Genomic DNA, 25,634 nt, shown 5'->3' with positions numbered 1-25,634 from the left:
CAACAGAACAACATAAAGACACAACAGAACAACATAAAGACAAAACAGAACAACATAAAGACACAACAGAACAACATAAAGACACAACAGAACAACATAAAGACACAACAGAACATAAAGACACAACAACAAAGACACAACACAACAAGATAAAGACACACAATGGTTACAATGGTTGCCAGCTAACCTAACCTAACTAAGCAAAACAGAAAATATTTAAATGTCATCTATTCCTCGGATCCTGCGGGCCAGCTGCACGTCTTTGTTGAATAAGGTGACCCTGTTGGCGTGTAAGGTGCACAAGTAGGCGTCGGACAACACCATGACCAGGAAGGCCTCAGCTGCCTGTAAAGACCACCTGCTGAGCAAACATCTTCACACCTGTCACACCTGTCACCTTTACCTCCTGCATGGCCATCAGAGCCGTCACCTGCCACCTGAGAGACCCTCTGCCCATCTTCTGACACACCTCACGGACCTGGGGGGTGGGGGGAGGCGATTGTTTAAACTTCAGGATTGGTGATCACAACACGCCATGGTAATACCTCACCAGGCGACAAAACGGCGCTTTGGGGATGAGAAGATTGGTCGTCCTCTGGTACTTTCTGATCTCCTGCAGGGCCCTGGTGCCCGGACGAAACCTCCTCCTCCTCCTGGGAGGTGCTGGGAGATACATACGTTTGACAAAGCACACTCAAGGTGGCGTCCTCGCCACTCGCATCGGCTCACCGGGCCTTGGCAGGCGTGAAGTGGAGGGGGTCGGCTGTGATGGCGGTCGAGACGGCGGCCGTGATGGCGGTCGTGACGGTGGCTGTGACGGCCGCCGTGACGACAGTCGTGGCGGTGGTCGTGGTGGTGGCTGTGACGTCGATGGCTGTGACGGTGGCTGTGACGGCAGTCGTGGTGGTGGCTGTGACGTCGATGGCTGTGACGTCGATGGCTGTGACGTCGATGGCTGTGACGGCAGTCGTGGTGGTGGCTGTGACGTCGATGGCTGTGACGGTGGCTGTGACGGCAGTCGTGGTGGTGGCTGTGACGTCGATGGCTGTGACGTCGACGGCAGTGGCGGCCGACGTCTGGGGGCACTGCTTTTTCTCCGGCTGGATGAGGCGCCATGATGCATGATGCTGCTGCCAGGAAAGGAAATGTCATGTGACCAATGTTCCCTCTAATTGTTCATGTGTGTGAGCAAACACAAAAACTCCCTGAGCATTCAGTGGAGCACAAGTGAGCAACATCACACGTGGCAATACCAGCAGCACACCTGTCTCAAACCAATCTTTTATAATAACACTCAAATGAGAGGAGTCATTTTCATGAGTTTATTTTGTAATATTAGTGATTTGGCCCACTTGTAATGAAAATAAAAGAAATCTTGTTTTTCATAAGCTATGGATTAGTATTGTACAATATGTCTGGGTGGGGGTCCTGCTTTGGAAATCATTTGTACCCTTTTCAGAGATCACATTTAGTTGCCCTTAAACATCCTCATGTTGCACAATGAAATGTAAGCATAGGATGAAGTGTGCATTCCTGTAACTTTCTCTAGTAACAGCATTCCATGATTAATATCAATAAATTAACATTAATAATAAATGACAGTAGAATAAGCACACGTATGACTGAGGAGTCATAGTGTAACTTTGTGTGGTGTTTGAGTTGTCCGACTTTTTGTGTGGCCATAAACGCACCAGTGGCTTCGTAGTATGCGTGTTGGTGACTGATGTCAAGTTGCTTTTGGCCTGCTTTGTACGGCAGAAAATGACTAGTTTTTCCAGATAGAAGTGTTTTACTCATGTTTTTGGTGTGGTTATGGCCGAATATAAACAGTTTTGCTCAATAAAGTGATCGATATAATTCCTGTCCTCGAAGCATCTCGATAGACGTTATAATAATTGAACGGTGTTCAATTGAACGGTGTTGACGAACAAAATGCGTCCATTCTCCCTTTTCTGTCTACACACTGTGTCTGCTTGTAAGTACTCTGTTGTGTGTGCGCTGCCGAACATGCTCCTTTGTTCGTAAAACCAGCAATGTCACTACGTGATGACGCGCCGTCTTGCCTGTAAAAAATAAAATTTGGCAGAGTATAGCACCGTTTTTGATTCATTAGTACCACGATACTATACTAGTACCAGTATACTGTACAACCCTATTACAGATACATACATAAGTCAAGCAGATATTTTAGTATTTATTTTAATTTTAAGAAAAAAAAATGAAACGTATGATGATATAATATTTGTTACATTAATAGATGATATTGAATTAAAAATGTATGCAATTGCTTGCAGTACCCGGGTTTTTTTTTCTGTCAAAGACATAAAATACATTTGTAAGAAATGATCAAGTGCTTTACTGACGCATATTATTTATAGGCCTTTGCAGGTCATATTAAATGATGTAGCGGGCCAGATCTGGCCCCCGGGCCTTAAGTTTGACACATCTGATATAAGGGGAGTCAAATGTTGACTGTAATCCCTATTATAATATAGATTATATATGTATCTGATTCTTTTTTGTTTTTTTTGTTTTTGCTTCTCAGGCAAATCATATAGTTGATGTAGATGCCCATATCGGCTGTACACATTTACTTTACAAAAGAGAAGTGTAGGATACTTCTCTTGTTGCCTTATTTGTATTTGACTTTATTAAATGTATTTATATTATCATTTGGTGCAGCCGGGCCGGAGCAGGAGGGGGTAGAAAGAGAAAAAAAGGAAGACAGAGGGGGAAATTGTGGGGACAAGAGGGGGATAAGACAGAGAGACAAAAACAACAACAGCAAACACAACAATAACAACAACAACAACAACAACAATAGAGCAACATCAGCAAATAGGATAAGTACAAATAAGATGGTAAAAGTGATAGCAAATAAGCAGTTAGTGAAATAAATAATGATACATAAATTCCAATAAGCATTATTACACTACAAATGGATCAATACAAATACCAATAGAAATATCACTATTGATAATGAACAATACCAATAATTTACCTCTATTATGAACAATACAGTTGTTCAAATGCAACAATACATATACGTAATGATAACTAGAGATACAAAAGAATGCAGAAAAATGGAGGGGAAGAAAGAGAAGCAACATATATTAACCTTGTAGATTGTTATAGTAACAATATGTTAAGCTTTGTCAGTGTGCCATGTGTTGTACCCAGTTTACCCTAGGGCAACAACATCAATATATGTTTGATGAAACGTGATTATGTGCATGAGTGTATGTATGCATATGTACTTGTATATGTACAGTATGTGTATGTGTTTGTACAGTGAATGTATATGTACAGTATGTGTATATGTATGTTTGTACAGTGAATGTATATGTACAGTATGTGTATATGTATGTTGGTACAGTGAATGTGCGTGTGGATGTACGAACTTTGAGTATGTAGGTATGTACTGTATTTGTGTTTGTATGTGGGAGCGTAGGTACCTATGTATGTATGCATGTGAGTATATGTGTATTTGTATGTACAATATATTTGACTCCCAGTGTGTGTGGGAGCCAGAGTACGGGCCCAGCCACCCAGAGAGCCCAACCCACAAACAGCAGGTGTGGTGCCCAGGGAACCAGGGACCACCGGCCCCACGCAGCCAGGCCGGCCAGCAACAGGAACCCCAGAGCCAGGCCCATCGCAGACAGACGCACCCGGCAGAGGACAAGGCACGAGAGAAGCAGGGGACAGCGAGACCTCAAGCCAGCGTGAGACCACACCCCACACGGGCAGAAAGGCGGGACGCCCCGCCCAGGGGGCCCAGAACTCCCCGCAACCGGACGGGAAGACCGCCCCCGCCCCACCAGCAACCGGGCACCCATGTGCCAACCCCCCACCCCCGGAGAGCACGGCGCGGCCCGCCCCCGGCCACCCCACCCAAGCCGGGCGCCGCAGGACCGCCCAGCACGGGGCCACGGGAACAACCCACCCCACCCGCAGGGATCCCAACGATGGAGATGGAACAACCAGCAACCGCCCTGTCGAGTTCCCCCCCCTGAGGGAGGGGAAAAATTAAAAACAATATTAATAAAACATATTTTAAAAAATATATATTAATAAATAAATAAATTAATAAATAAATAATAATAATAATTATATATTAAAAGAAAAGAAAAAGGAAAAAAAAGAATTAAAAGAAGATCACAGACATGCTGACACACAAGGTCACTACCCCAGCAGCTGGCCGACTCGCAGCACCTCGGAAGACCTTGAAGCACCAAGCTACCACAATAGATGCAGGGACTAGACCCAGCAGGCCCCAACCAAGACGGGCACCCAAAAGGGATGGACGGTGGGACCTAGGAGCTCCAGACACGCAGTCCGGATGCAGTAGCCTGAGGCGCCAACCCCCGCCTGACAAGCAGGCCCAGAGCGTACACCCAGAAATATATATACATACATATATATATATATATATATATATATATATATATATATATATATATATATATATATATATATACACATACATACATACTAGGGCTGCAACTAACGATTCATTTGATAATAGACTAATAATCAGATAAAAGAGACAAACTACATTTCTATCCTTTCCAGTATTTTATTGAAAAAAAACAGCATACTGGCACCATACTTATTTTGATTATTGTTTCTCAGCTGTTTGTACATGTTGCAGTTTATATATAAAGGTTTATAAAAAAATACAAAAAAAATAAAAAGTACAAAAAAATTTACTAAAATAAAATAAAATTGCCTCTGCGCATGCGTATAGCATAGATCCAACGAATCGATGACTAAATTAATCGCCAACTATTTTTATAATCGATTTAATCGATTAGTTGTTGCAGCCCGAATACATACATACATACATATACACACATATGCATATATACATATACACATACACATCTATAAACACACACATACCTATACTCATACATGCACACACATATACATACATACACACATTTACATACCTACATCCACATGCATGCACACACACACACACGCACACACACACACACACACACTCATATATATACAACAACAAATCCATACACAGCCCGACAGGACAGCGATCAAATCCCGGCACCCACTGCCCACTGAGAACCGAACCAGCCGATCTCCTCCCCCAACCTCACAGATCCGGCCGCGCACCCCCGTCACCCAGGGACAACTCCCGACAAGCCCGCCCCAGACGACAGCTTGACACCGGGCGCGAAGGGCGGTGCGGCAGGGCGCAAGGGCACCCCAGGCCCACACCCGACAAGCCAACCAACACGACAATAAACAAGTATGAAGCCGACAAGTTCGTCAGACCCAACAACCACCACGGGCACGTGCTGCCACCAGTCACAACATCAGCCACCCCCCTGCACCAGACCCAGCAGCCACGGGCGCCCACGGCAGCAGAAACAGCAGCTGCAATACCCCCAGACAGCCAGCACCACTCCATCACATCAAAGCGATCGAAAAAACTGCGACCAGCAACCACACGCCAACAGGATCACGGAGACCAGCCAGCGCCAGCCCGCCAGTCAGCCCAAATGCCAACATGCAAACAAGAGACATTAACACCACCCCAACCCAAACCCGCACACACACACCACCGGCCAAACAACCGAGACACAGCATCTTGACCAGACATGGGGGCCGCGCCGCCACCGCATCAAGTCACCAACAGAGACCCCACAGCGCAAGGTCGGGCCACACGGGCACGGACCCCACCCAACAGGAAGTGAGACCCGCGCGACGCCACACACAAATAAATAATAACATTTCAAAAATACTAAAAAAAAATAAAATAATAATAATAATAATAATAAAAATAAAAACAATAAATGAATAAAAGCCACACCCTCAGTGAGGTCTGTGAGTCTGCCAAATATATTTTGAATTGATCGTGACCCCGATAGACAACTTATGTTTGTTCATTCTGGGCTTTGAATTTGCTCTTCCTCGGCATATTTTGAGAGACCATTTTTGTTAGTTCAAGGTGATGATTAGTTGAAGTGACTGCCATCTTAAGTTCTGATTGGCTCTTATTTTGTAAACATTGCTCACGTGCTTTATTTTTATTTTTCTAACTATTTGAAGTTAATTAGTTTGGTGGATTCCTGTTGGCTGTTGTGTAGCACTTTGGAATTAATTGATGAAAAATATTTGTCATCATTACTACAAAATAAAACCTGTCCACTCAACGCTTTTAAAATGGGGTAAAATATTAGGATAATTATGACATATTGTCCTAATATTAAGAAGTTGACCAGAAGTGAATGTTTACTGGTTTTAATCAACTATAACTTTCTTAATATGATACAGTGTTGGCGCTGGGAATCTTCAAAATGGGGGTCCCACGGCAAATTTTTGGGGTCCCACTTTTTTGTAAGCATTTTTAAAACAAATGATAAATGGGTCCAGGGGCCGCAGGCCCCAGTAGGTCCAGGACAAAGTCCTGGTGGGGGGTTCAGGCTTCGCCCCCCCGACGCAAAATGATTATTAGCATTCAGACAGGTTAAAATGTTGCTAAAACCATCACTTTTCTATCAGTCACAGTGACTTTTCAAAACAAAAATATTACAGCAAAAATCATATGGGTTGATTGACATGTTTATTCTGTAAGCTAACTTCAATAGTTTGAAATTATTTTGACAGTTAATGCCAGTTATCCTGTCAACCTTTCACAAGACTTCAATTTGTTAATTGAAAGTATAAACAGTATAAACACTTTTTACAGTAAACAAATGGTAAAACAGTACTAAACAATTCCATAAAAAAAAAAATTGGTGTCATTATTAACTTTCTGTCCAAGCTTGTATAATCTACTGCCTTGTTCAATTGTAAAAAAAATATTCTGTGCCTAAAATTCACATTTCTATCACAATTATCATACTGTAAACATGGTAAGCTAACTTCATTAAAATTAATAGTCCTGTCAATAGCATGGAATTACAATTCAAATGTAGTTTTTTTGTAAGCCTTTCAAAAGAATTCAAAATATGAAAAATGAATGAAAATTAATTGAAGCCATCAGACACTTGAAAAGTGGCACATCACATCTCTAATGTAATCATTTTAACTTTTCAACAGAAATAGCACTGCAAAAATATTAAGGACATACTTCTGTATTTTGGTAGTTATGCTGTCAACATTTAACAAGATTTCTTCAACTTGGACTTGAAAGCATAAATAGTATAAACACTTTTAACAGTATAACAGTACTAAACAATTCCAATAGATAACATTGGTGTCATTACCTTTTTGTGGCTAAAATCCAAATGTATTCTATCAGATTGATCATACTGCAAAAATGATATGGTAACTTTAAGATAAGTTTAATTCATTAAAATGTAATTCAATAGCATCATTAGCATGGAACTACAATTCAATTGCAGTATCGCTAGCAACGGCATTAGACTTGTGTTTTTTTGTCCCAACGTGGTCTTTTACATCGCTAATTCCTCCGTGTCCGATCGAAAAATCTTGTCTGCACAAGGTGCAATTCGCGTAGTTTTCACCCTTTTTGGAACGGATCATTATTCCCGGATAGGCTTTTGAATATTCTTCACGGAATGACTGCGGTTTTCTTTTCGGTTTAAGACTCGTTTGCGATTTTTCTCCGGCTGATTCCATGATCGTTCGCTCGTTTGGAAACAATGGCAACTGGTGCCTCGTGCTTGGCAGCGGTGCTATAAATAGCCTCGCGCATGGCATTCGGAATGGCTCGATAGGAAGTTACGGGAAGCAGTGTCGATTGTCATTGTTGTTACGCGATTTCGTGAATAAAACTTAAAATAAAATTTTTTTTTTTGATTAATGAAAAACCGTATTTTTTATCACTGCAACCTTAACCCGGAATAGGTTGGTGAAAACCGTACTAATTACGGGAAAACCGGAGTAGTTGGCAGGTATGCTATGTAAGCGTCAATATATACCTTGATGTTGCAGAAAAAAAAACATATATTTTTTTAACCGATTTCCGAACTCTAAATGGGTGAATTTTGGCGAATTAAACGCCTTTCCAATATTCGCTCTCAGAGCGATGACGTCACAACGTGGCGTCACATCGGGAAGCAATCCGCCATTTTCTCAAACACCGAGTCAAATCAGCTCTGTTATTTTCCGTTTTTTCGACTGTTTTCCGTACCTTGGAGACATCATGCCTCGTCGGTGTGTTGTCGGAGGGTGTAACAACACAAACGGGGACGGATTCAAGTTGCACCAGTGGCCCAAAGATGCCAAAGTGGCAAGAAATTGGACGTTTGTTCCGTACACTTTACCGACGAAAGCTATGCTACGACAGAGATGGCAAGAATGTGTGGATATCCTGCGACACTCAAAGCAGATGCATTTCCAACCATAAAGTCAAAGAAATCTGCCGCCAGACCCCCATTGAATCTGCCGGAGTGTGTGAGCAATTCAGGGACAAAGGACCTCGGTAGCACGGCAAGCAATGGCGGCAGTTTGTTCCCGCAGACGAGCGAGCTAAACCCCTGGATGTCTTGGCTCACATCGTCCCTTATGCCACCGAAGATGATCAAGAGAAGAATATCGACCCTAGCTTCCCTGGCCTGCTGACATGAGGGTATGTCTACAGAATATATTAATTGATGAAAATTGGGCTGTCTGCACTCTCAAAGTGCATGTTGTTGCCAAATGTATTTCATATGCTGTAAACCTAGTTCATAGTTGTTAGTTTCCTTTAATGCCAAACAAACACATACCAATCGTTGGTTAGAAGGCGATCGCCGAATTCGTCCTCGCTTTCTCCCGTGTCGCTGGCTGTCGTGTCGTTTTCGTGGGTTTCGCTTGCATACGGTTCAAACCGATATGGCTCAATAGCTTCAGTTTCTTCTTCAATTTGGTTTTCGCTACCTGCCTCCACACTACAACCATCCGTTTCAATACATGCGTAATCTGTTGAATCGCTTAAGCCGCTGAAATCCGAGTCTGAATCCGAGCTAATGTCGCTATAGCTTGCTGTTCTTTCCGCCATGTTTGTTTGTGTTGGCTTCACTATGTGACGTCACAGGAAAATGGACAGGTGGTTAAAATCAGGCATTTTGAAGCTTTTTTTAGGGATATTGCGTGATGGGTAAAATTTTGAAAAAAACTTCGAAAAATATAATAAGCCACTGATTTTTAATGGTTTTAACAATTCTGAAATTGTGATAATGTTCCCCTTTAAATGTCTCAAATGTCCGACATTTTGAGTTAGGGTTGCGTGTATTTTCAATGTACGTTCAGGGTTAAGAAGGGGTTAAAAACAAAACAAACAGCAGCATTGGTGAGGGAGGGGCAGAGACAGAGAGAGAGTTATGATAAACGTGCATGCGTCGCCAGGCTCTGCTTTTTATCCATAGATTTATCACATTTCATTTTTTATTATCTATAGCAGGGGTGTCAAAAGTGTGCCCCGGAGGCCATTTGCGGCCCACAGCTAATGTTTTAAAGGCCCACGGCACATTCTAAAAATACTTTTAAAATAAACAAAAACATAAAAGTGAAATAAAAAAGCTTAAATGTAATTTAGAAAAAGTTGCAATGTTGACTAATAAAACAAAGCTGTTTTTTTTCCTTTCAAACTGTCATTGCTCAAAACATAATATTGAATCAAAATCAATGTTATTATGAATTATTGACCTATCCAAGGTTCCCATTACTTCACATCAAATATTACACTAAGAAAATTTTTTTGGGTGGAAGTAAATAAATAACCCAAAAATGTATATTTTGTTGTTTTCTTACTGTACCGAAAATGAACCGAACCGTGACCTCTAAACCGAGGTACGTACCGAACCGAAATTTTTGTGTACCGTTTAGGGATGTACCGATCCGATATTTGGATCGGATCGGCTGCCGATATTTGCCAAAAATTGCGTATCAGCAAGGCATGGGAAAATGCCGATCCAGATCCAGTTTAAAAAAAAACTCCGGTCCGTGTTTTCCAAAGCACCGATTTAAATAATACATTCCACTTTTCTGCTGCTCCCTAATTTCCGTTCCGCATTTTCCAGCACACCTTCAACACATCCACAATTCTCATGCAGTTGCTTTTAGCTGCTGGCATTACACGACAGGCTCTTCTCACTCTTTCCTGTGTCTCCCTCTCACAGACAGCAAGCGCACCTTCTTACACACGTCACATACTGTCACGTCATACGTCACATACTGTCACGTCATACGTCACATACTGTCACGTCATACGTCACATACTGTCACGTCATACGTCACATACTGTCACGTCATACGTCACATACTGTCACGACATACGTCACATACTGTCACGTCATACGTCACATACTGTCACGTCATACGTCACATACTGTCACGTCATACGTCACATACTGTCACGTCATACGTCACATACTGTCACGTCATACGTCACATACTGTCACGTCATACGTCACATACTGTCACGTCATACGTCACATACTGTCACGTCATACGTCACATACGTATACGCCCTCCCCGAGCAGAGAGGTAGCAGCATGGCTAACGTTAGCTGTGATGCTAGCGCAGCCGTGTGACCAACGTTCTCTCTAAGGTGTGCGCCTGTGCAATTGCGCACTGTTTAAGCGTCCTCTGCGCATAGCAAATCTATGCCACGCACAAAATCAAATAAAAAAATAAGCGCATAACAATTTTCGACACACGGACACGACAGAGACAACAACTTTCGTCATCATTGTTCAAATATTGTGACGTCTGTCGAGACGCTTATCTCCATTCGGTGCCACACGTCCACACCATCAAAATGCCGAGGCAAACATTTCCACATCAACACCGTATGAAAAAATTTTTGATTTTTTTAGTTGTGATTTCCTTCTCTGCATGAAAGTTTAAAAGTAGCATATATTAATGCAGTATGAAGAAGAATGTTTTAATGTAGACATGCAAGCCTTGAAAGAAAATTTTGAAAATCAAGACTACATTTCCTGCAAATGGGTGCATTTCTACCCTATATTTTAACTTTAGATTTATTCTCATATCAAACTCTTTTGGCTGTCTTTTTGACACTTACATGCGGCGCCCCCCTCCACACCCTGGATTATAAATAATGTAAATAATTCAATGTGATTATCTTGTGTGATGACTGTATTATGATGATAGTATATATCTGATAGTATATATCTGTATCATGAATCAATTTAAGTGGACCCTGACTTAAACAAGTTGAAAAACTTATTGGGGTGTTACCATTTAGTGGTCAATTGTACGGAATATGTACTTCACTGTGCAACCTACTAATAAAAGTCTCAATCAATCAATCAAAACACATAGAATCATCATACTGCTGTGATTATATGCATCAAGTGTTCATTCAAGGCTAAGGCAAAATATCGAGATATATATTGTGTATCGCAATACGGCCTTAAAATATCGCAATATTAAAAAAAGGCCATATCGCCCAGCCCTAGTTCAATGATGCCATTTCTGTTTGTCATGTATAATTTTGTCTATTTTGTGTTTATCCTTGAATAAACAGGTCAGTTTCTTGTTACCAACCATTGTGTATTATTCAAACTCCCCTAATTCAGCTGGCTAGTTGTTATCAAGAGTACTAAAACCCTTTTCAACATGATTCTGACAACTAAGTAGGCTAAATAACTTTAAACTTTAATACATGCTCGGATAGGCCAGTATCGGTCAGTATCGGTATCGGTATCGGATCGGAAATGCAAAAACAATATCGATATCAGATCGGAAGTGCAAAAACCTGGATCGGGACATCCCTAGTACCGTTACACCCCTACCGTTATGTAAGCGGTCTTATTTACATGCCTCCACTTGGACAGCTTCTTCTCCCCCGTCATCTTTGTTGTAGCGGTGTAGCGTGCAAGGACGGGGGTGGAAGAAGTGTCAAAAGATGGCGCTAACTGTTTTAATGACATCCAGACTTTACTTCAATCAATAACGGAGCCGCATCTCCTTATCCGGAAACCGTGAAAAAACATCCGACCGGAACTCTAATAAGTAAAGTACCTTGGGTGAATAATTGTAACTCACTACACCGGTATGTTTTAGCGCTGTCATGGCGAGTTTACTGGTAGATATAAGTAAGAACTTTACACTACTTTATATTAGAAGTGGCACTAAAACATTTACTACTAAAACATTTAGATACATTTTAGAGCGCCGTGTGTAATGTTCTATATTTTCAATGGAACATTTAAAATGTTGGTGTTGTTTACTTGAGACTTATCTCTTATGTTAGACTGCCATCTACTGGTCACACTTATAATTACACCCTGTACCAAATAAAATAGTGTAGCGCCCCCAAGAGTTGATACTGCAGGGAATTCTGGGTATTTGTTCTGTTGTGTTTATGTTATGTTGCAGTGCAAATATTCTCCCGAAATGTGCTTGTCATTGTTGTTGAGAGTATTTTTCACAATATGGCACATATTTGTGACAGTGTTGGCGTTGTTTATAGGGCAGGGCCGACATCCGGGCAACTGAGCTACATACGGGTTCTTCGAGCCATAGCAACCTGACTGGCGTTGAAAACAAACCGTCGCCATTACTCTTTAACCTGTCGACCTGCGCTGATTAAACCCGTCATTCTGCCTCCAAAATGCCAAAAAACGGTGTTGTTTTTGGTTGTGCAAACCACAACCGGAAACAGGGAAAACAAAGGTCGTATTTTGTTCTGCCAAAGCGTGCTAAAAGCCCACAGAGACGAGACAAATGGCTCGCAGCTTTACACCGGGAAAACGAGGACGGTTCTCACTGGAGTCCCCCAAAATCCCGGGTCGTGTGTTCGGATCACTTCGTTTCTGGTAAATATAAGGAACAAAAATCCACCTTCTTAACCACAACTTGGCTATACCGTCCATGCTAATGTTGAACCCGTTGAATTTTTACTGAATAACGTTCGACAGCTGAAGTTGTTGTTGTTGCACAACAATAACATACGGTATAAAGGCTATTTTCGAAAACCGGCTATTTTCGAAAACCGGTTTCTTACTTCGTTTTGTGGACTTGGAGAAGGCATTCGACCGTGTCCCTCGGGAAGTCCTGTGGGGAGTGCTCATAGAGTACGGGGTATCGGACTGTCTGATTGTGGCAGTCCGCTCCCTGTATGATCAGTGCCAGAGCTTGGTCCGCATTGCCGGTAGTAAGTCGGACACGTTTCCAGTGAGGGTTGGACTCCGCCAGGGCTGCCCTTTGTCACCGATTCTGTTCATAACTTTTATGGACAGAATTTCTAGGCGCAGTCATGGCGTTGAGGGGATCTGGTTTGGTGGCTGCAGGATTAGGTCTCTGCTTTTTGCAGATGATGTGGTCCTGATGGCTTCATCTGGCCAGGATCTTCAGCTCTCACTGGATCGGTTCGCAGCTGAGTGTGAAGCGACTGGGATGAGAATCAGCACCTCCAAGTCCGAGTCCATGGTTCTCGCCCGGAAAAGGGTGGAGTGCCATCTCCGGGTTGGGGAGGAGATCTTGCCCCAAGTGGAGGAGTTCAAGTACCTCGGAGTCTTGTTCACGAGTGAGGGAAGAGTGGATCGTGAGATCGACAGGCGGATCGGTGCGGCGTCTTCAGTAATGCGGACGCTGTATCGATCCGTTGTGGTGAAGAAGGAGCTAAGACGGAAGGCAAAGCTCTCAATTTACCGGTCGATCTACGTTCCCATCCTCACCTATGGTCATGAGCTTTGGGTTATGACCGAAAGGACAAGATCACGGGTACAAGCGGCCGAAATGAGTTTCCTCCGCCGGGTGGCGGGGCTCTCCCTTAGAGATAGGGTGAGAAGCTCTGCCATCCGGGAGGAGCTCAAAGTAAAGCCGCTGCTCCTCCACATGGAGAGGAGCCAGATGAGGTGGTTCGGGCATCTGGTCAGGATGCCACCCGAACGCCTCCCTAGGGAGGTGTTTAGGGCACGTCCGACCGGTAGGAGGCCGCGGGGAAGACCCAGGACACGTTGGGAAGACTATGTCTCCCGGCTGGCCTGGGAGCGCCTCGGGGTCCCACGGGAGGGGCTGGACGGGGTGGCTGGGGAGGGGGAGGTCTGGGCTTCCCTGCTTGGGCTGCTGCCCCCGCGACCCGACCTCGGATAAGCGGAAGAAGATGGATGGATGGATGGATGGTTTCATTTAAATTTGCACTTAACGGTTGGGTTTTTAAAAACCAATAAACCCTATAATTTTCATGTTGCCATTTAATCAACTTTTCAAGACAGTCGTAAAATGCTGTCTGCAAGTCTCCTTTGTTGTTGTAGCCCTCAAATCTCTCAATATTTTTTCATTTTTTTCCCCTCTCAGGACGACCTGTAAAGAATCCCATGCACCATCCATCTTACCTCACCTGCCACAGAGTGGAAAGAAGGCATCCCATAGGATGGACAGTTACGAGCGACATCGACTGACAACTTCAAAGCGTGAATCGGCAGCAGAGAACTCAAAAAGTACAAAGAAACACTGTGGGAAACGACTACCTTTCAGTGATCTAACGGAAAGGACAAATGAGTGTGAAAACATTGAGCCTGCTGCAAAAACGCCTGTAATTTTAAATAAATAATTCAGTTAAAAAAAGGAACAGTAATTCAGCAAATAATAAATCATAATACTGAACTGAATTTGAATGAGCTCTCTACAGATATAATAAATATACAGATACTGGTAGCCACCGTGTCATCCTTATTATCATTTATCAACATACCTTGGGTGATTTAACAATTTTGATGTGATTTATTCGTTATATAACAACCGAAGCTAACAACCGACCTGGTGCGCTTGTGAGGTAAAGATTTCCAAATTCCATGTCCGGCCATTGTGTAGGATTATCAGTCCACGCATCTGCTGGAAGGCGGTAAGGGCAGTCGTTTAATCCAACTACAGAACATTTTAACTCGTATCTTAACCTAGCCTCTAGAGATGCGCGGTTTGCGGACACAACCGCGGAGTCCGCGGATTATCCGCGGATCGGGCGGATGAAATTTAAAAAAATAAGATTTTATCCGCTCGCGGGTCGGGTCGGGCGGATTAATTAGATTTTTTTTTTTTTTTTTTTTTTTTGCGGGTGGCAGTTAAACCAATTGGGAAATATACAGGTAAAAGCCAGTAAATTAGAATATTTTGAAAAACTTGATTTATTTCAGTAATTGCATTCAAAAGGTGTAACTTGTACATTATATTTATTCATTGCACACAGACTGATGCATTCAAATGTTTATTTCATTTAATTTTGATGATTTGAAGTGGCAACAAATGAAAATCCAAAATTCCGTGTGTCACAAAATTAGAATATTACTTAAGGCTAATACAAAAAAGGGATTTTTAGAAATGTTGGCCAACTGAAAAGTATGAAAATTAAAAATATGAGCATGTACAATACTCAATACTTGGTTGGAGCTCCTTTTGCCTCAATTACTGCGTTAATGCGGCGTGGCATGGAGTCGATGAGTTTCTGGCACTGCTCAGGTGTTATGAGAGCCCAGGTTGCTCTGATAGTGGCCTTCAACTCTTCTGCGTTTTTGGGTCTGGCATTCTGCATCTTCCTTTTCACAATACCCCACAGATTTTCTATGGGGCTAAGGTCAGGGGAGTTGGCGGGCCAATTTAGAACAGAAATACCATGGTCCGTAAACCAGGCACGGGTAGATTTTGCGCTGTGTGCAGGCGCCAAGTCCTGTTGGAACTTGAAATCTCCATCTCCATAGAGCAGGTCAGCAGCAGGAAGCATGAAGTGCTCTAAAACTTGCTGGTAGACGGCTGCGTTGACCCTGGATCTCAGGAAACAGAGTGGACTGACACCAGCAGATGACATGGCACCCCAAACCATCACCCAACTATGCAAATTTTGCATTTCCTTTGGAAATCGAGGTCCCAGAGTCTGGAGGAAGACAGGAGAGGCACAGGATCCACGTTGCCTGAAGTCTAGTGTAAAGTTTCCACCATCAGTGATGGTTTGGGGTGCCATGTCATCTGCTGATGTCGGTCCACTCTGTTTCCTGAGATCCAGGGTCAACGCAGCCGTCTACCAGCAAGTTTTAGAGCACTTCATGCTTCCTGCTGCTGACCTGCTCTATGGAGATGGAGATTTCAAGTTCCAACAGGACTTGGCGCCTGCACACAGCGCAAAATCTACCCGTGCCTGGTTTACGGACCATGGTATTTCTGTTCTAAATTGGCCCGCCAACTCCCCTGACCTTAGCCCCATAGAAAATCTGTGGGGTATTGTGAAAAGGAAGATGCAGAATGCCAGACCCAAAAACGCAGAAGAGTTGAAGGCCACTATCAGAGCAACCTGGCCTTTCATAACACCTGAGCAGTGCCAGAAACTCATCGACTCCATGCCACGCCGCATTGACGCAGTAATTGAGGCAAAAGGAGCTCCAACCAAGTATTGAGTATTGTACATGCTCATATTTTTAATTTTCATACTTTTCAGTTGGCCAACATTTCTAAAAATCCCTTTTTTGTATTAGCCTTAAGTAATATTCTAATTTTGTGACACACGGAATTTTGGATTTTCATTTGTTGCCACTTCAAATCATCAAAATTAAATGAAATAAACATTTGAATGCATCAGTCTGTGTGCAATGAATAAATATAATGTACAAGTTACACCTTTTGAATGCAATTACTGAAATAAATCAAGTTTTTCAAAATATTCTAATTTACTGGCTTTTACCTGTATATACATAGTTAAATGTTGTTACCCACATACGAAAAACGAGCAGGCACCTGCTGCATATGCCACAACAGAAGAAAAAAAAAAAAAGAGATGGACACTTTTACGGAGCGGAGAAGGGACGCCTCGCCGGGGTCCAGGACCGAGGCCCCTTCCCCCGAGAGGGCCCCACCGGGAGCCGTAGCTGAGGCGATCCGCGAGAAGGGCCCGACGCACGTCCAGGGTCACTACCGCGCCCACCGCACCGACACCCCGCCTCGTCCGCTTTCGCCGCGGCCGGCGTCACGCGCAGCAGGTAAGCAGCTTACCTGCCCGCCACCCCCGTGGCCGGGGGCTCGTAACATGGGTCACTCCGCGCGCTCCGCCCGCGCAGCTTACCTGCTTGCCACCCCTGTTGCCGGGGGCGCGTAACAGGGGTCACTCCGCGCGCAGTGCGCTCACGAAAGGGGTGGGGCTCACCCTGGTTGATATAGAGAGCAGGACGGTGGCCATGGAAGTCGGAACCCGCTAAGGGAGTGTGTAACAACCCACCTGCCGAATCAACTAGCCCTGAAAATGGATGGCGCTGGAGCGTCGGGCCCATACCTGGCCGTCGCCGGCAGCGAGACGCGCTTGGAGGTGCGCTCAGCGCGGCTCCCATATGATTGCGCACTGGTGTGCGTCTGGGTCGTGACAGCGTGGCACGCGCAAGTCTGTGCTGCGTTGGATCAGTCTCATTTCTTTAACAGGCAAAAGCTTTATAACCTCACCATACCTGCCAACTTTTAAATCAGAAAAACCTAGTAGCCAGGGTCCAAGGGCCGCAGGCCCCGGTAGGTCCAGGACAAAGTCCTGGTGGAGGGTTCAGTGCTTCGCCCCCCGACGCAAAATGATTATTAGCATTCAGACAGGTTAAAATGTTGCTAAAACCATCACTTTTCTATCAGTCACAGTGACTTTTCAAAACAAAAATATTACAGCAAAAATCATATGGGTTGATTGACATGTTTATTCTGTAAGCTAACTTCAATAGTTTGAAATTATTTTGACAGTTAATGGCAGTTATCCTGTCAACCTTTCACAAGACTTCAATTTGTTAATTGAAAGTATAAATAGTATAAACACTTTTAACAGTATGTCGTGCTGTGAAATACAGCCGACAGGATGGCGCACCAAACACGAAGCAAGGCCATGGTGCAGGAGAACAAAGGACTTCTTTCATTTAAGGTTTGTGATAAACCATCAAACTCATTCGTTAAAAGGACTCTATAGTAATATAAAGCGAATTTTTCTGGACATTATCATGCAAGAAAAGTTTATTTTTGGGACCGCGATCACCGCGTAATGATTTTTAAAGGTTGCATTACATTATTAACTGTCCCATGTGATCAGCCAGTGCGATTGGAAGTCCATGCTCAATTATTGCCTCCGTAAATAAAACTTCGGCATTTATCACATCCAAAGAATCTGTTTGGGCGACGAAAAACGTTGAAAGTTTTCCACTTGTATCGCTAGCAACGGCATTAGACTTGTGTTTTTTTGTCCCAACGTGGTCTTTTACATCGCTAATCCCTCCGTGTCCGATCGAAAAATCTTGTCTGCACAAGGTGCAATTCGCGTAGTTTTCACCCTTTTTTCTTTTTTTTTAATTAATATTAGATATATAACAACGGGCGGATGGCGGGCGGGTGCAGTTCTGATCAAACGTTACATCGGGTGGATGGCGGATGGTTGACGACTTTCTGCCGCGGTTGCGGATGAAATAAATTGCCTATCCGCGCATCTCTACTAGCCTCACTGGAAAGACTATTTACATAATCATACGCCATTTAGAACAGTTTTAAAATGCCGTGAAACCTCGTTAAATGCCTTTTCTGTCAATGCTGTGTTCGCTGTGAGCTGGTTTGTTTTCAACGGATTCAATATGGCGACCGGTTGCTAGGGGATTGGCAGGCGGAAGTGACGTAGGTCCGCCCTCGCCTATAGGCCATTTACCATGAATTGATTTAAGTGGACCCCGACTTAAACAAGTTGAAAAACTTATGTGTTGTGTTTAAGGCTGCAGCTAACGATTATTTTTCTATCGATTAATCTATAGATTATTTTTTCCGATTAATCGGTTAATCTATAGATTATTTTTTCGATTAATCTATAGATTATTTTTCCTTTTACCGATTATTTTTTTTATTTAAAATGAAGATGAAAAAATAAATGTTGGCCAGTTTTTTCAAAAGGCATGACTTTTATATACAAAAAAAAAAGTATGGCCACTCAGTCAACATTGACAACAACATGACAAAATATTCTGTAACAATGTAAACATTTAAAACTTTTAACATTTAACAAAATTAAAAGTAGGTTATTTGCTTTTTAATGTGCAAATATAAAAGTAAACATCCAGTGCAAATCTTAATATTCTGCAATAGTATAAGCATTTCTAAAGTAAAAGTATTGCTTATTTTGCTTTAAAATGTGCAAAAATAAAGATAAACATCCAATACAAAAAAGTGCAAAACGAAATATTCTGTAACAGTGTAAACATTTCAACAAAAGTAAAAGTATTGCTTATTTTGCTTAATAACACAATGATAGTATGATTAAAGTGAAAGTTAATTGTTGGTTTGTACATAGTATATGTAACTGTTAATGTTGTAAAAGGTATTTGCACAACTAATTAACGTTAGCATTAAAGAGGAGCGCGTCTTTGTAAACACTGAACAGGCATGCCAAACGCGCCTCTCAGAGCGAAACAGTGTTTTAGTTTATGAATTTACAACGCAGATACAAATGACACATTCATGATTTTGTGTAATGATGACAATGTATACTCACGCGGACCATTGACTAGTTGATGGTGATGGCAAGAACGCTGTCGGGTGTTTTCTTTTCAAATGTTCCTTCATAGCCGTTGTGCTGCTATGATAGGCCATTTCCGCTCGACACAGTGTGCATACAACAACTGTCAAGTGTTTTGCTTTTTTCGCTGTGCTTATCCCACACTTGAAGGGATGTACCAATGCTGAATGTGGCTTCTGGATTTCACTCAAAAGACCAGACCGTAGTTACTTTTTCCTTTTATTTTCCTTTAGTTTGCAACAGTTTTTCCAACCAAGAAACAGCTTCTTTTTTCTTCTTTAGTCTTTTTAGCAGTCTTTAGCAGTGTTAATAGACTTTAGTTTCTTTAGCTGTGATTAGCTGTCTTTAGTAGCCTTTAGTAGCCTTTAGCTTCTTTAGTAGGTGAAAAACCTTTAAGGACAAAACACCACAAGATTAACATGCTGTAAAAAATCAATCAATTATCAATCCCATAATTTACAACTATTAATTAGCTATCAAACTCTTAACCATTAAACAAGTGCAAGAAAATGGACACATCTTTTCCCTTTAAGTTAAAACAGATTTTAAATAAATTGTCTCAACATAAATGCACCAAGATACATATAAAATACATTTAACACCAGAAACACAATAGATAAATGCAACAGAAAACCCAATATGCAAATACATAAATACCTAACCAATTAACCACCTATTTAGATACATATTTAAAATCCATATTCAATATAAATATATTATTAATTTAGCAGTGAAACACTCAATCTTAAACGCTGTCTACTGGTAGAAAAATGCCCCTTTTTCTACGCCCTCACCAACACAGTTAAATCCAACACTTTAAATTGAGCGACTTCACCCTCCTGATGAAGCAAACTGCTCCAACATTTATCAAACTAAGCAAAGAATATCAACACTAAACAGTTACATAAAACACTGTGTGTATTTAGCCTCCAGACTAAGCACGCTACATGCACACAACCACCCCTCCCATCTCACCAGCGCAACAAGTGCGCCACACCCACGAAGAGAAATATTAAATCTTACATACTTTTGGCATAACTCTGGGTTATCTGTAATGAACTAAACCTTTTTCCACTCTGCGCTGGCGTCTTTTGTACTCCTTGATTTGACACAGCGGTCTAATTACCGGGCTCGCGCACCAGCAGATGAGACGGGAGCGCGCCGCGTTATACCTGCGCGTGAACGTAAACTGATCGGCTCTGATTTTATAAGCCGACTGGCCGAAATAATGCCGAATTATATACATTTGTTTATTGAAATACTCCCACACTTTTGACGACTTTTGGCGTGCTTTTTTTCCCTCGCTCGCACCGCTCGCATCATCTGCTTTGCGCTCCGCCATGACGGCAGTGTGACGTAAATATGCGACGCGTCGAAGCATAAAAACGACGTCGACGTATTTACGTAACCGATGACGTCGACTATGTCGACGCGTCGCTTCAGCCTTAGTTGTGTTACCATTTAGTGGTGAATTGTAGGGAATATGTACTGTACTGTGCAATCTACTAATACAAGTTTCAATCAATCAATCAATCAATCAAACCACCCTGAGTGTGAAGGTATGTCTGTTAAGAATGACCTTCATTCAGTTGTACATAGGGTGTTCATAATTAATATGATCATTGTAATTGTCTATTTTCACTCCTTCCAACCCTTCAAAAACATTGAAGTAAGTAATTATGAATGAATTCATCTTTGAAATGTGACACACAAAAGATACACTTTGCTAGCATTGCTAGCTTCTCACACACTTACACAAAGAACAGAAAGCATATTGAAAACGACATCTACAAAATGATCTCCTTTAACAACCATAGTCGTACTAAAGTTGTGTAAGTGACTTAAAATCAGGCTCTTAAGTTAATGACGGCGATATATATAGTTGTATGTATATATAGTTAACTTACTTCTTCTCCGCAGGCCGGAAGAGACTAAAATTGAGCGCGCAAAACCAGCAGGAAATGATGTCGTAGTAACAGGAAATGACGTCAAAGTTGTGTTAAAGTTCAACCCGTAAAAATAAAATGAACACAGCTTTTATTATGTTAATAGTTGTTGTCGAATACAACAAAGAAACAAAAGCAATATGTAATAATATCTTGTAGCAAAATGTTACTGTGACTTCCTTAATACTGAAAGTAGGAAAGTGAGTTATGGATCATATTAAATTTATTTTTGATGCTTTATCTGATTAGGTAAATTTAAGGCTTGATATTATACATCTTAGAATACCTGATTTTATATATATATATATACATACATATATATATATATAAATATAAATATATATATATATATATATATATATTATATGTATATATATATATATATATTATATGTATATATATATATATGTATATAATGTGTATATATATACATATATATATATACATACACATTATATACATATATATATATATATATACACACATATACATAAATATATATATATATATATATATACATATATATATTATATGTATATATATATATATATATATATATATATATATATATATAATGTGTATATATATATATATATACACATTATATATATATATATATATATATATATATATACATATATATATACACATTTTATATATATATATATATATTATATATATAAATTAAATATACATATATAAATATATATATTATATAAATACATATACAATTCTACATATAGATATATATAAAATATATATACATAAAATTACATATATATATATATATATACACAATTCTATATATAGATATATATACAATATATATAAAATTACATATATATATATAAAATTATATATATAAAATTATATATATATATACATATATATATAAAATTATAAATATATATATATATATATATATATAAAATTATAAATATATATATATATATATATATTAGAGATGCGTGGATAGGCAATTATTTCATCCGCAACCGCATCAGAAAGTCGTCAACCATCCGCCATCCAACCCGATCTAACATTTGATCAGAACCGCACCCGCCCGCACCCGCCCATTGTTATATATCTAATATAGACGATGCAAGGCATTAGCGAGGTTATAAAGCTTTTGCCTGTTAAAGAAAGGAGACTGATCCAATGCAGCACAGACATTCGCGTGCCACGCTGTCACGACCCAGACGCACACCAGTGCGCAATCATATGGGAGCCGCGCTGAGCGCACCTCCAAGCGCGTCTCGCTGCCGGCGACGGCCGGGTATATGGGCCCGACGCTCCAGCGCCATCCATTTTCAGGGCTAGTTGATTCGGCAGGTGGGTTGTTACACACTCCTTAGCGGGTTCCGACTTCCATGGCCACCGTCCTGCTGTCTATATCAACCAGGGTGAGCCCCACCCCTTTCGTGAGCGCACTGCGCGCGGAGTGACCCCTGTTACGCGCCCCCGGCAACAGGGGTGGCGGGCAGGTAAGCTGCGCGGGCGGAGCGCGCGGAGTGACCCCTGTTACGAGCCCCCGGCCACGGGGGTGGCGGGCAGGTAAGCTGCTTACCTGCTGCGCGTGACGCCGGCCGCGGCGAAGGCGGACGAGGCGGGGTGTCGGTGCGGTGGGCGCGGTGGTGACCCTGGACGTGCGTCGGGCCCTTCTCGCGGATCGCCTCAGCTACGGCTCCCGGTGGGGCCCTCTCGGGGGAAGGGGCCTCGGTCCCGGACCCCGGCGAGGCGTCCCTTCTCCGCTCCGTAAAAGTGTCCATCTCTTTTCTTTTTTCTTCTTCTGTTGTGGCATATGCTGCAGGTGCCTGCTCGTTTTTCGTATGTGGGTAACAACATTTAACTATGTATATATATTTCCCAATTGGTTTAACTGCCACCCGCCTGAATCTATTTAAAATCTAATTTTTTTTCATTTCAACCGCCCGACCCGACCCGGTAAATAGTCCTGTGTCAGGTTCAAACACCGATGAAATCTATTAAACAGACAAGAAGCAAGGAATCGTGCAGAGACAGAGTTCAATTTGGCTCAATGAGGAGAGACGTTTGGGGCTGCACACTCAGTTACAATCTCCCACCACGCTCTAAGGCACAGCCCACGTGCTCCTCTATTTATTTGGGAGGTCCCTGGTTACATGACTAAGGCTGCTTCTGAAGGAAGGGGGGTGTTTTCAGCAGCCCCAGTTAGACACAATATATGATTATTCATGAAATGGAAATGTGCTGACACTCGTGATATCGCCCTGTCTCTGCTTTGTCTGCGTCATGACACTCGATGTTCTGGACACAAACACTGATAAGAGACGACCATACTTGCCAACCCTCCCGAATTTTCCAGGAGACTTCCCGATTTCAGTGCCTCAACCATTCACCCGCATTTCTCTCGATTTCCAGCCGGACAACAGGTCCATGCGGAACTGAGTGAGGAGAGCCTGTCCTCATGTCCGCTTTTTCTCCATATAAACAGCGTGCCGGCCCAGGCACGTTATAACATCTACGGCTTTTGGCGAGTGCACAACTGCACACACAACAAGAAGGAGACGAAGCAGAAGAACGGAGAAGAGACAGTCATGGCGACGACGAGTGACAGAGAATAGAACGAGGATGGACAATTCAACCCTAAACTCACTCCTTTCCTTCAAATTAAATTCCACAGATGCTGCCCATACCTATGCTCCTTCAAAGGCTGTGCTACTAAGCATTGCACTTTCAAATACAACAATGAGTAGAGGAGTGTTATGTGTGTATATGTGTAAATAAATGAACACTGAAATTCAAGTATTAATTTTATATATATATATATATATATATATATATATATATATATAATAAAATAAATATATACCGTATTTTTCGGACTATAAGTCGCAGTTTTTTTTATAGCTTGGCCGGGGGTGCGACTTATACTCAGGAGCGACTTATGTGTGAAATTATTAACACATTAGCGTAAAATATCAAATAATATTATTGATCTCATTCACGTAAGAGACTAGACGTATAAGATTTCATGGGATTTAGCGATTAGGAGTGACAGATTGTTTGGTAAACGTATAGCATGTTCTATATGTTATAGTTATTTGAATGACTCTTACCATAATATGTTACATTAACATACCAGTTGGTTATTTATGCCTCATATAACGTACACTTATTCAGCCTGTTGTTCACTATTCTTGATTTATTTTAAATTGCCTTTCAAATGTCTATTCTTGCTGTTGGCTTTTATCAAATACATTTCCCCAAAAAATGCGACTTATACTCCAGTGCGACTTGTGTTTTTTTCCTTCTTTATTATGCATTTTCGGCCGGTGCGACTTATACTCCGAAAAATACAAAAGCTAGAATTCACTGAAAGTCAAGTATTTCTTATATATATATATATATATATATATATATAAATAAGATATAATTGAATTTCAGTGAATTCTAGCTATAAATATACTCCTCTCCCCTTAACCCCCCGCCCCCAATCTCCTGAATTCGGAGGTCTCAAGGTTGGCAAGTATGGAGACGACTGCAATCCAAGATTGCAAATTGTCCCTCTGCACGGATAGAAAAGTACAATTTCAGCACAATTGATAATAACTATAGCAACGGCCTTTAAGCACAAGAGTTGTGTGATAACTTACACATAATTATTCTAAAAATAAATATATGAAAACGCATTGAATGAAAAGGTGTTTAAACTTTATATATATATATATATATATATATATATATATATATATATATACACACACACACACACACACACACACACACACACACAGTGCCCTGTAGTGGTGTTAGTATTGGAGACCTGGCCACTTGTTCCACTCAGAGTCTTTATGGCTAGTGTGCTGTGGTGCACTGACCTCGCTCTCACCTCGGTGCCACCCACTCCGTGCATGATTTAGGCGTTCACGGCCCCTGCCAAAACCCCATAGCGCCACATCTGCAATCCATAACTGCCAGCCACTCTTGCTCTCCCATACTCACTCGCCCACACACACACTCTCTCTCACCCTCTTCTTTTTTAACACATCCCCTTTTATTTTCCTTCTACTGGCAAATTGTGTTATTTATCATAGCTGGCCCTTCCCTTACCTCTCCTGCCCTCTTCCAATGGAAACATCTCTTACCCCGTTATATCTTCAGCGAGGAGCCTTCCAAGCGTAGTGGGAACCACAAGACATTCTTGGTCACCCATGTTCATGTCTTCTGACGGCGGCCATGAGCCAAACACTCAATCA

General features: G+C 41.7%; 1 protein-coding gene across 1 annotated transcript; it reads right to left on the bottom strand.

Annotated features, from left to right (window-relative positions):
• Positions 1–204: 204 nt before the first annotated feature.
• Positions 205–25,291, bottom strand: LOC133614304 (uncharacterized). The gene is made up of 5 exons (XM_072914970.1): positions 25,268–25,291; positions 730–1,130; positions 546–663; positions 404–478; positions 205–345 (listed from the first exon to the last, which is right to left on the bottom strand). Exons 1-5 carry the CDS (start codon positions 25,289–25,291, stop codon positions 217–219), a joined length of 747 nt encoding a protein of 248 aa, XP_072771071.1. The 3' UTR covers positions 205–216.
• Between the last annotated feature and the right edge of the window lie 343 nt (positions 25,292–25,634).

This window comes from Nerophis lumbriciformis, linkage group LG17 (assembly GCF_033978685.3).
Source record: "Nerophis lumbriciformis linkage group LG17, RoL_Nlum_v2.1, whole genome shotgun sequence".
NCBI classification, from domain to species: domain Eukaryota; kingdom Metazoa; phylum Chordata; class Actinopteri; order Syngnathiformes; family Syngnathidae; genus Nerophis; species Nerophis lumbriciformis.
Note: the sequence above shows the minus strand (reverse complement) of the source record. Positions and strands in the feature narration are given on the sequence as shown.

Excerpts from the sequence above, each read along its gene's own strand:
- LOC133614304 (XM_072914970.1), bottom strand. The coding sequence starts at position 25,291 with ATGCACGGAGTGGGTGGCACCGAG. Across the intron at positions 479-545 it reads CCGTTTTGTCGCCTGGTGAG|GTCCGTGAGGTGTGTCAGAA; the intron begins GTATTACCATGG and ends CCCACCCCCCAG. Across the intron at positions 346-403 it reads CTCTGATGGCCATGCAGGAG|GCAGCTGAGGCCTTCCTGGT; the intron begins GTAAAGGTGACA and ends TGGTCTTTACAG.